The sequence below is a fragment of the Podarcis melisellensis genome, assembly GCF_964234715.1.
Source record: "Podarcis melisellensis genome assembly, chromosome: 14".
NCBI lineage: Eukaryota > Metazoa > Chordata > Lepidosauria > Squamata > Lacertidae > Podarcis > Podarcis melisellensis.
In genome coordinates, this window is record NC_138546.1 from 23,526,921 (window position 1) to 23,539,176 (window position 12,256).

Below are 12,256 nucleotides of genomic sequence, written 5' to 3' on the forward strand. Positions count from 1 at the left end.
GCGCTACAGTGGGTGTCCAGACCTGAATGCATAGGGTAGGCCCTTGGGGCCTCTTTCGGGGTGGTATCAAAATGGCAGGATGGCCTTCAAAAGGGGGGGGGGGAGACCCACTGGGACCTCTTCTTGCTGCATTAAGGAGTTTGTTAAGAGGCCCGCCTATCTGACTTTCAGGCTTTCAAACTATTAGTGGGTTTCTGCTAATGGGAGTCAATTAGCATCTGTGCTGCTACTGCATTAAATGGAAGTTTGCACTGTGTACTTTCCCCGGGTGCAAACTGGTTAAGTGAAGAGTAAAAAACATGGGAGATTTTTGTCAACTTGCACCAGTTTTCAGAGATCACCTATCTATACACACAATAAACACGTTCTATGGCAAAGAAATGAAATGAGAAATGCCAAAAGGGACCAAGAGGTTCTGGGCTCTTTGGGGCTTCCTTTGCTGTGATTGCTGCTTTGCAGGGAGTTGGATTAGATGGCCCTTCCAACTCTACAATTCTATGATACTGTGACTCTTGACTTGCCTCTATTTCCTACCCAGCTACTCTTCTGCCTCAGGGAAAGGAGAGTTGGTGGAAGCAGCCCAAATTTCTAATGTATGGGGAAGAGAGGGAGGCTGGTTCAGGCGGATAAACCAGGTGAATGACCTAAGCTGACCTCTCCCCAACAGTGTTGAAGGAACAGGTTAAGCCCCTGGGACGAGAAGGGGGTATGAAAGTCAGAAGGAGATGGGGGGCTGCCCTACCCTTCCTTCCTCAGCTGCTCCCCATCCATCACAGCCATGCTGATGGGCCTCTTCCGCTCCAAGGTCCCCGAGTCGTAGTCATTCCCTGTGTGCAGGTGATTCGAATTCACCGCAGGCAGTGCCACAAAGGCTCCTGACACGTTGAAATCCACCTCTGGAGTACAAAAGAAAGTTTATTCTTTACCTGCCCTGGCCCATCTTCCAAGCAGTTCAGAAAGGCATCTTTTGCCAACTTTTCCCAGGACTTAATATTAGTTCAAAGCAGATAAATATTATGTAAGCCTCAAAGAAACCCTACAGCTCATACATGCAAGTATTGAGATGAATTCATTCTGCACCTCTTGTCTCATTAAGAAGAGTTGAGACAAAGCGTATGTATACAATAGCTCATCATTCAGCAACAAACTATTTAGAACAGCATCTTAACCTCAGAAAATGGAGAAAATGGGCCATTTACCTTCAGGAAAAAACCAGTTGGCATGCTGGATTATCGGCTCCACGACTGCTACCACATGCACAGATGTTGCTGCTGCCATTTCTGCAAGGGAGCTGTTGAGGGACGCAGGAGCAAATCCACAGTGAGTATCAAACTTGCCAGAGAAGACCACCTCCTCTGTGCTACCTCCAATAAAATCTGCCCCTTATCATCAGTTTCTTGCTGTAAGAAGCAACCCACCTCTTTCCCCCTCCAATACACATAATCAAATAAATGGAACAGAAATCAGTAGAAAGACTGGTGTGGATTTAACCTGCTGGGATTCATTAGCTGTGAACACCCCTCCCAACTCTGGATCCAGAACTGCCTGCAGATGCTCAAGAACTGGCCTCCCCGCTACCCAAATAGATCCCCCAGCTGGGCTGGGTAACCTAATCGTGGTCTGTGAGTGTAAGGATGTAAGAACCTGCTGCATCAGGTCAATGGCCCTACCTAGTCCAGCATCCTGCTCTCACAGTGGCCGGCTTGGGTATTTCAAGAAGAACCCAAGACAAGCGCACTCTCCTGTCCTGCAGTTTCCAGGAGCTGGTATTCAGAGGCACTGCAGGTGGAACATATCCCTTGTGGCTTGTAGCCATCAATAGCCCTCTCCTCCATGAATATGCCTCATCTACTTTTAAAGCCATCTAGGTCAGTAGCCCTCACTGCCTCCTGCGTGACAGAGTTCCCTAGCTTACCTCTACATTGTGTGAAGGACTTTCTTTTATCTGATAAAAAACATGTAAACTATGTGAAAAGTAGTGGAAGTATGAGGAGTGATTAACCTGCTTATGGCAAATTGCTAATGGTTTTGTGCTTAAAAACATAAAGCTGCACCAAGGTTTTATTTTTTTAAGTCCCTTGATCACTTACCCTTCATTCTTGGCCCACAGCAGGTTTGGGCCCAGCACGATGGCAATGTTGCTGGGCGTCATCTTGTTAACATCACTGTACTGAGCGAGCTTTGCAAGGAATTTGATTAAGTACCTGCCAGGAATGATTCAGGATTTAAAGGAGCTGGATGCGAAACAAGGCTCAAAAAGCTGCAGGGACATCCCCTCCCTGATCCTAATAAATTCTCAGCTCATTCTCTCTTCTGGGAGAAAGAAAGCGGTGGTTAAAAGTCCCCTGTAGCATCTTGAATCCTGACAACTACTTGGGCAGGAGGACCCAGTGAACAGCCGTGTCAAACAAGTTTCGGTGCCCACCCACAGCATTTTGGTGCCTGAGGCAGAAAACACAAACAGAAATCCACTCCACTGCCTAACACAGGACATCATCCATTGGAAACCACTGCCTAGCTCTTACCTCTTCATTTCACTGGGCTTGAGCAACAGAACCTCATGCTGGTTAGTGTTTGCATCTCAGAGTTAAAGCACCTGTTTTGAATGCAGGTCACAGGTTCAATCTCCAAAAAGGGCCAAGACAAGATTCCTGCCTGAAACTCTGGAGAGCTGACAATACTGAGACAGGTGGACCAAGGGTCTAACTCGATATGGCAGCTCCTAAGGTATCCTTCTATGCTCTTGTGTGCATCAAATCTGCCTGCATCCCACTCTGATGTCCTTAACGGCTCCAAAAATATATGGCCTGGCAGCCGTTTCACCCTTGTGATTATAGGAATCGGTTAATACTTTATAACCCCCTTTTCCTTATTAAAAACTCAAAAGCTGTACCCCTTGCAAAAGGAAGCATCAACAATGAAGGTCCAGCAAAACAGTTCTCAGGGTTAAAACAAACAAATAACCACATTCTTCTTTCTAGCTGTCGTGCCGGTTTTCTTCAGCTTAAACACAAAAAGGTAGATCTTGGAGAATGGGAGACTGGAATACTCTTAAGACAACCACTCTTTTGCCTGGTGGGAAATGGTGTGACACATGGTAGAGGACAAAGCACACCCCACAACTGCTTGCTCCCTACCTGAAATTGGCCAGGTTGTGCTTTGGCAATTTCTGACAAATCCTCCACAGGTCCTGAAGTTTCTTGTCCTGGTCTTGTATGCTAGGGAAGGAAATGAGTTCTCTTGAGCCAAGGGCTCTGCAATAATGTGAGGTTCCATTCAAAGAAAAGGAAATGGCGAGAAAGAAATGGAGGAATGGCTCAAAGCAGGCTTCAGAGAGAAGGCCATAATCTGAAAGGAGCTTTTAAGAGCAAAAGCAGCACAAAGGGAGCATCGAGAGAAGATGCATGCTTCAGAAGGCTTTACGGGCCTCAGGAAGCCCATTTCTCCTCCTCGGCTTCCCACCCAAACCAGAAAAAGCCCATTTCATGCTCTCCTTACTTTGCAACTTGTGCCCACTCTTCGTACAGGGCGTAGGTCATTAATGGCTCTGGCAGCTCCCTCAGGTAAGACTTCAGGGCACCTGGAGCAACAACAAGGCAGGCATGAAGTGGCAGAACCGTGCATCTGGGAAGACTTGACCGCCCACCCCAGCCTGCGTCAGAACTATTGCTGAAGGTGGCACACCCAACAAAATCAAGGCATAATGGGGACCTTTTCATATAGCAGCACCAAACAAGCACAGATTCTGCTGGAAACATCCCTGGGGAAAAACTGTTGTGAAATCTCCAATGGTGGCAGAAGATCTGGAGGAAGTGACATTTTAAGAAAAGCAGAGTTTTTACATGTGTTGGAAGCTGTCCAGAGTGGCTGGGGTAGAAATAATAAACAACAACAATAATAATCTTTTTTTAACTGTATGCAGTTGTGCTTACTTTCCATCTACATGTGCAATCAAAGACAGCTGTAAATTAATTGAAATGTACATCATCTATCAAAAGGGAATGATAATATTTGTTCACTTGTTCATAATCTACTCTGGCTTCAGGTACCAGGCCCATTGGCAGACCAACTCTGCATCACAAAGATGTGTGCGAACATGACATGAAGGCTGGCAACATTAACCCTGCCTGGAGACAATCAGTCAGGCTGTGCATGCATAAGCAGTGACCAGAGGTGGAATGGCCACTGGGAGGAGCACAGAGAGAAGAAATACCATGGTAAGCCTGCATCAACACAACTGGACACCTTTCATCTGCCCCAGCTGCAACAAAACATGTCTCTTCCATATCAGCCTCTACAGCCACAGCAGGCACTGTTAACTTTCCAATGGTTTTACTTCTCCCTCGAAGGCATACTTCCATTGTCTCCCAAGGCAGACAGATGCCAACTATTTTCACAATCAACTCCCTGTTCAAAAACCTGGGCATAACTGCTAGCCAATACATCCAAACTTCCTTGTTCAGATGAACTCTAAGTTAACACAATTTAAAATACTCAACAATAGCATCAAGGCCACTAGTATGCTAATATAAATATAACAAAGTGCAATATAGTACACATTTATAAATGCAATCACTAATCATAATATTGAATCGTTAATGCCATTTCAGATTAGTCTGAGTAAGTTAAAGCAGTTAATATGGAATCCATATATGTTTCTCACAAACCTAATAAATACCCAATCATAATAAAAATGTTTCCTCCCGCCTCCATATCATAACTGAATTTACTCTTCAACCTTTGCCATTTCTTCAGTGTCCTTAACAAAACACAGTTTCAATGTTGAGGCTGCTCCCTCCCTCCCCTCTGCATAACAACCCAAATTTTAGCAGCTGGAGAAAAGCACATTCCTAATTAATGATTATTTTCATGTTCAAGGGAAGGAGAGTTCAATGGCGTGGCAGTGTTCACTACCCAGGCCACACACTAGGTGGCACTGCAAGACACTGTCATAAGGCTCCCCTTCTGCCAGCAACCAGATCTGAAGGAGGGCAGCTGGCCAACTGCGTTTTTTAAAAATGAAGAAAGCGCACAGATTTAATGTCTTCACCTAGAAACAAAAGACAGGCTCAGATGGTGTAGGTAAAGGGGCTGGGTTTGCAGAAATACCTGGGGAGTTCTTAAAGAATATGAAGCCTGCTTCATCCCCAAGGGAGCCCCACAGAGCACACAGGCTGGCTGCCCCTCCCAGTAGCGGAGAAAGGTGGGGGAGGCCAGCCTTGAGGGGGGTGACTTCACTGCGGGCAGTGCCCCCCCCGGGATGCTCCCTGACGGAGCAACTAGCTCTGCCTCTGGCCCTTCAATAATAATAATAATAATAATAATAATAATAATAATAATAATAATAATAATAATTTATTTATACCCCAGCAATTCTGGGCGGCTTCCAACAAAGATTAAAAATACATTAAAATGTCACACATCAAAAGCTTCCCTGAGCAGGGCTGCCTTCAGATGTCTTTTAAATGTCAGGTAGTTGTTTATCTCTTTGACATCTGATTGGAGGGCGTTCCACTACTCGGCGCCACTACCGAGAAGGCCCTCTGCCTGGTTCCCTGTAGCTTTGCTTCTCGCAGTGAGGGAACCGCCAGAAGGCCCATGGAGCTGGATCTCAGTGTCCGGGCAGAACGATGGGGGTGGAGACACTCCTTCAGGTATACTGGGTCGAGGCCATCTGCACTTCTGATGTGCACCATACCTTGGCTGAACCAAACCAGCCAGCTGACTGCAGCTGACATTCTGAAGAGCGCCACAACAAGGTTCAACAATTTAGGCTGCCTCAGGCAACCATCTCTACTAGCACTGTCCAGTCTCCAACTCAGGGGCATGCTGGGGGTCTTGCCTCTGAAATCCAAGCAAGTTTTGGAGGGGTGTGGCCTGGGGAGAGAGGGTGCGGCCAGCTCAAACCTGACTTCCCATCTGCCTTCACGCAACATTTGACAGGCATATTGGGCAGAGAACGGAAGGGGGATTCGGCCACCTGCTTCTCTACACCCCCCAAGCATCCAGGTTCAGCTACTGGCTTGGGTTAAAATGCAACAATGGAAGAAACTAGCCAGCAAGGCAATGCCCAGAGGAGCACAAAATGGGTTCGGTGAGCTGCAAACATCACCCTTTCTCTTCCTAACTATCTATCTATCTACACGCACACTTCCTTACATTGCATCCTGTGATGGATTTTAATTGTAACCTGCCTTGGGGGCCAAGCTTGCCTGAAAAACAGAATATAAAAATAACAGATATAATAAATATAAAATATAGTTTGAATGCCTTTGAAGCCCGCTGGAAAGTCAAGGAGGGGGTGCTACCTTCAACCAAGCCAAGACCTCCCCTTCATTTATTCGAGTGCATTCAGAGTTTAGTGTCAAGTCAAGGATAAGGAGGATGAGCCTGGGAGAGGAGGAGTTTGTGCCTGCAGAGTTCACTGTGACCAAGAACACAATTGTCACTGGCAACTGATAGTGTTGTATTTGCACGATAGGGCAAGCTGATGAAACAAACATTATTTCTATCTGCATTGAGGCGACTGACTGGATGAAATGTAATCGTTTGTGTTAAATGTTAAATTCATAGAGCTGCAGGTACACAGACAAAGCTGTGGGCTCTGTGGAAGGGTGGGATATACATTTATAAGCGTAAATAAAACGGAGAAATCCAAGGCAGCTGCCCCAGAACTAGAGTTATTGCTAGGGAGGCTGGCATTCTCCTCTGCTAACTGAAATCAGTGTCTGAATGGCACAAAATGGTTCATGCTGACCTTTTATTTAGAGTGGTTTTTTAAAAAACCAACAAAACTCTCAAGGCAGCATTACAATCAATAAGACAAACTAATACAATAAAAATACCAGATGCAATATGAAAAGCAGCAGAGGTAGGACACAAACACAGGAGCAGGAAAAATCAATTCAACTACAATTTCGAAACAAAGATCCCTTGAGGGGCAGGACTTTCAAGTTATGCTTTCAATGTTACCGAGAGAGCTGCATTCCCCCTTCAATGAGACATATTTCAGAGCTTTCTGCCTTTGACGATTTTCTTATTTATGTGGCCTTAGCCAGGGCACCCAACACAAGAGCGTCCTGTGCTGGTCTCGGTTGCTGATAGCTGAGATGGGGAATATCTGTGGCCCTCCGGGTGTTGTTTGGACTACAGTGCCCATCATCCTTGATTACTGGCCATGCTGACTGCTGGGAGCTGCAGTCCAATGCCCTCTGGAGGGCTTCAGTTTTCCCAACCCTGACTTACAGCAACACTACAGCAGGGGATGGTTGATGGCAGTGCATCTCTCTTCCACAGAAGGCAGTGATAAGTCACCAACTTGGATGCCTTTAAAAAAGGATTGGACAAACCATGGGGGAGAAGTCTATCAATGGCTAATAGACATGATGGCTGTGCTCTGCCTCCATAGTTGGAAGCAGCAATGCTTCTGAATCCCAGTTGCCAGAAGCCACAAGAGACAAGAGGGTTCTTGTGCTTGAATTCTGCTTGGGGTTTCCCACTGAGGCATCTGGTTGGCTGCTGTGAAAACAGGATGCTGGACTAGATGGGCCTGATTCAGAAGGGTTCTTATTATGTTATGGTATTCATGCCTGCATTGCACCTCTCACAGCTGAGTGCCGGCCCTGCTGGTTTTGCCATGAATACCTATGTGCCCCACTCCCCAAAGAAATACTTGAATTTATGATGAAGCCTGAACCATGCCCCTGGAACATACAATTCCGCTCTCTTGGGAACGACCTACCTGCCACGGCATGAGGGTCAGAGTAGAACTCGTCCAGCTGCGAGGTGGAGCAGTCCAGAGCGGCTTTCAGCTTCTTTAGCTTGGAAGCTCCAGCCGCGATCCGGAACAAGCCCTGTGTCATGATGGAAAAGAGAAATCCTCTTAACGGGGGCAGTTTCTGCACCATGACAAAATGTCCTTAGCACCTGCTAAGGCTGCACCTTACACCAAGCAGCTCGCTCAGTCTCAAAGGTGTCAGCATTCAGTTCAATTAAATACGCATCACTTTGATTTGCCAGAACAAAGAGCTGGGTCCAAACCAACAAAATGAATTTCTACAGGGTCAAATGTCAGGTTCTACCCTTAGGCATGAAAAATCAGATGCACAAATATAAGATGGAAGACACTTGGATTGCCAGTAGTGCCTGTGAAAAGGATCTAAGGGTCTTAGTGGACCACAAGCTTCACATGAGTCAACTGTGTGATTCAGCAGCAATAAAAGCTAATGCTATTCTAGGCAGCATCAACAGAAGTATAGTGTCCAGATCAAGGGATGTAACAGTATCACTCTATTCTGCCTTATTCAGACCACACTTGGAATACTGTGTCCAGTTCTGGCCCCCACAATTTAAGAAGGATGTTGACAAGCTGGAATGTGTGCAGAGGAGGGTGACCAAGATGATCAAAGGTCTGGAAACCAAGCCTTATGAGGAACAGTTGAGGGATATATTTAGCTTGGAAAAGGTAGAGAGCGGCTGAAGCTGCCACTTGCCCAGACTGGTGCCCTCCAGAAGACTTCGGACTGCAACTTCCAACATGATGGGAGTTGTAGTTCAAAGCACCTTGAGGGCACTGAGCAAAAGGGAGACGATAGGTACCCTACCTCCTCCTTCATGCCGGTTTCCAGCAACATCATCACACACGCCTCAATCGGGAGGGCAATTTCACGGCCGCTGCGCTTGAGATGCTCTTCCAGGGGAGTCCCAAAAGCTGGCTTCTCACTCCACTTGTCTAGCAAAAGAGGCACAAATAACAGTCAGCAACACTACTGCAAAGCAGTAAAAGGAGGGAATCTGGAGTAGCAGTGAGCAATGATATGAGCAGCTTCAAACCGTTCACTTGGCAAAGCCCTTTAAATTTTCCTCTGGGAGAGTAGCAAGGATGTCAAGCCTGTGCAAAGTCATTGTAAAAGAAAAGAAAAGAAAGAACCCTCCCGACAGCCAATGCCCTCGAATATTGTCCACCGGCTGATGCAGTTCTAGATGCTAGGGCTCACAATTCAAGCAATCATATTCGCCAAAGACTTGTCTACTGACTCCTGTGCAAAAAAACCAGGCTTTTCCTGAAGGCCAAATTCACATGGCCTCTTTGGCGAGTGTCATTCATGCTTCGAGATGCTCAGTGCAAGCTCAGAACTGCAAGCTGTTAGCAAAATGAAACCACCACCCAGCAGTCTGTGGGGATTTGCAACTGATTGCTTGCTATGAAACTAGGCTTTCCTGTGGGTCTTTGAGAACATATTCCCTTCTGTGTCCCAGAATCCAATTACCATGGGCCACACTGCTTGGGTCACAAACTGTACCTATGAAATGGTAAGTTGCACGATCACCGCATTGGTGGGATGTGTAGTGGATGAACGTACTAATGTATACATTGATAGGTAAGCTTATATGTGAACTGGTGTAAAAAAAAATGTGGGAAAGGACATTGTCAGAAGAATCTGCTTACTTAGGCTGTACTAATAATGTGTCAAGGTGGTTTTGAAGGAAAAATGCAGCCTTCAGCCAAATTGAAAGAAAGTAGACGCAGAATTCTTCCTGCTAATTCAGGTCTGCTTTCCTTTGAGAATGTGACTTAATTTTGGCACATGTGTAATGCAAAGGCAAGGGAATGCCTCTATATAAGACTGTGTAACTTTTAGTCCTGTGGGCACCACACCTTTATGGGTTCCCCAGCAGCCGCTGTTGTTCTGACCAAATAAAAGCTGTCTTAAACATTGTGACTGAAGCAGTTATTGAAGAAAACCCACTGGAGATCAAAGTATTTTCTCCTCTCACAGGGACCAAGTTTTCCATTGTGCCTCTGCACACGTATTCCCCTCACCCACCCTATTTTGGTTTTTCTATATGGTGTCCACAATTTGAGGTCTTCCTATAGAGTGAAGCTAGAGCAGACTAGCTTGCCACAGGCACAGAAGCAGGTTGACCTGGTGCAGAAAGGCTCATGTCAGCCGTATTTTTGCCAGCTGCTTACCTGTCCTATTCCAAAGGCCAGCAAGATTTGAACACTCAGCCTGTGTCAAGAGCAAATCAGTACACACCTAAACAGGGGTGTTAACTGGCTCCAAGAGGAAGGCACAGTATGACGTCACCTGGCTGGCTTTAGACAGGATTTGCTCACAGGATATAAAGGTGCAGAACCTGCCCCTTTAGGCAAACATGAAACCACAATGTTGACAGATTAAATGTTTGGAAGGCTGTTCAATCTGCTCTCCAAGACAGCAGAGGCTGCTATCATTATAGCGATCCAAATTTACCTTTGTCAACATTGCAATACGGAGGAAATAGGGTTTTTTGTTGTTGTTTTTTTAATGGCTCTTGCATATCGTTTTGCACGAGCCAGCTTCTTTTCTCCCCAATCTGCCAAGGAAAACACTTTTAAACTATTATTTGCTCTTCTAGTTGAAAGATGGAAGAGTTAAGAGCATCAGCAGACTGTTAGTTATGCAGGAAGTGCTAGCAATGAGATGTCTGAGGTCACTCCAAGGCTCTTGATGCTTCTGCCACATTGCCGTGGCACAAGGCACCAGGGTACACAGAACCACCAGCACCCAACTGGGCACTTCCCAAGCCCCTTTCCTGGGCAGAAGATGAAGTGCATCAACATGGAGAGGAGCAGAGCACAAGCTATCTTCCGGCTCATCGCCAAATGACATGCAGCAACATTTGGATAGGACTGCAAGGGCCTGCCAAAACAGAATGGCTGACATATTCCTCTCCTGCTCAAATGTAAATTGCCACCATACTTCTTCAGAGAGACCAGGAAGACTCCAGTGCAATTCTGTGTATCAGATGGTTGATGGGTTTGCAAAGAGCCACTTAAAGACCACAGGCCCAATCAGGCCCACTGAGCCTCTACTTCTCCCTCTCTCTCTTGCTCTGATGACGTGAGGAGCTATTAGTATCCCCAGCCTAGATTATTCTGCACTTTGGTGTCAGGCTGCACATGCACACATATGCATTATGATGAGTAGACACAGCAGCCAGGACTGCTGCACTGCGTTATCTGAGGCGCAGGACCTGCAGGTGCCCTGGGCAGATCTCTTCTCTTCACTGTTGCATGGCTGGGATGCTTGCCATACCGTGGTGTCTCCCATGGGGCAAGGGGTGGGGCATGGTGCCAACAAGCACCTTCAAAACCTGGAACAGCAATGGTTCCTTACTAGCCTCCCATAATGAGCTTACAGAATTTACTGCCACAAAAGACAGTGGTGGCCAATAAATAAGATTTAGATAAATTTGGGGGAGGCCACATCTATCAACGGTCATTTAGCCATAGTAGAAGACCCTATTATTTTAGAGTGCTGGTTTTAGTTTGCAGAACTCTTTACACATGGTTCTGAATGAATAGCAGCTAGAAAAATGACTTAAGGCTTTTAAAACAGCAGGACAACTAAGTGTTGCAGTGTGGAGCAGACTCCTGTTCACCGTTCCAGCAAGCCAGCCAGCCGGTTCACAGCCCTACTCCAGGATACTCCATTTCATTCTTCTTCCCACAAGTGGTTCATCAGCTTTCATTTAACACTGAGCACCGCCCCAATCCTCCACTGCCTTAAGGATGATTTTCTGAGCCCGGTCTTGGCTGGGGTATTATTATTATTAATAATAATAATAAAATAATAATAATAATAATAATAAATATTTTTACACTTCTTCAAACTTTGGAATTGTTTCTGCTGGTATCTTACCGATAACCTTTTTTGCACTTGGATGGTACGGTGATGGCTACGCGAGAACTGTCATTTGCCCCTGTACTATAGAAATGGAGGGAGTGGGAAATTATCGCCATAAAGAACCTCCATGTACTCAGGCAGGCTACTTTGAATTGTAGGCACCGAGGCCACCACCTCAGTGCCCTGCTTGTGGGCTTCCTCTGGAAGCACCTTGCTACTGGAAAGAAAGCAAGAAGTAGCTTTGGGGTTGACTCCAAAGGAAGCCATACGCAAACTAGACCCATTAAACTTAATGGGCACGACTGACTTCGGTCCGTTAATTTCAATGGGTCTACCTACAGTAGAAGAAGAAGGAGAGTTTGGATTTGATATCCCACTTTATCACTACCTGAAGGAGTCTCAAAGCGGCTAACAATCTCATTTCCCTTCCTCCCCCACAACAAAGGTGAGGTGAGTGGGGCTGAGAGACTTCAGAGAAGCGTGACTGGCCCAAGGTCACCCAGCAGCTGCATGTGGAGGAGCGGAGACACGAACCTGGTTCACCAGATTACGAGACTGCCGCTCTTAACCACTACACCATTGTC

General features: G+C 46.2%; 1 protein-coding gene across 5 annotated transcripts in view; it reads right to left on the minus strand.

Moving 5' to 3' along the window:
• ARHGAP17 (Rho GTPase activating protein 17) overlaps nucleotides 1-12,256 on the minus strand; it is a 56,829-nt gene that overhangs the window by 11,379 nt on the left and 33,194 nt on the right. For all 5 annotated transcript variants that reach the window (XM_081888965.1, XM_081888964.1, XM_081888968.1 and 2 more), the window contains exons 10-16: nucleotides 8,604-8,731; nucleotides 7,742-7,853; nucleotides 3,499-3,580; nucleotides 3,138-3,218; nucleotides 2,091-2,204; nucleotides 1,200-1,291; nucleotides 743-896 (exon numbers count right to left, since the gene is read on the minus strand). In XM_081888965.1, the coding sequence (XP_081745091.1) occupies nucleotides 743-896; nucleotides 1,200-1,291; nucleotides 2,091-2,204; nucleotides 3,138-3,218; nucleotides 3,499-3,580; nucleotides 7,742-7,853; nucleotides 8,604-8,731 (763 nt within the window). The remainder of the gene's footprint in view (nucleotides 1-742; nucleotides 897-1,199; nucleotides 1,292-2,090; nucleotides 2,205-3,137; nucleotides 3,219-3,498; nucleotides 3,581-7,741; nucleotides 7,854-8,603; nucleotides 8,732-12,256) is intronic.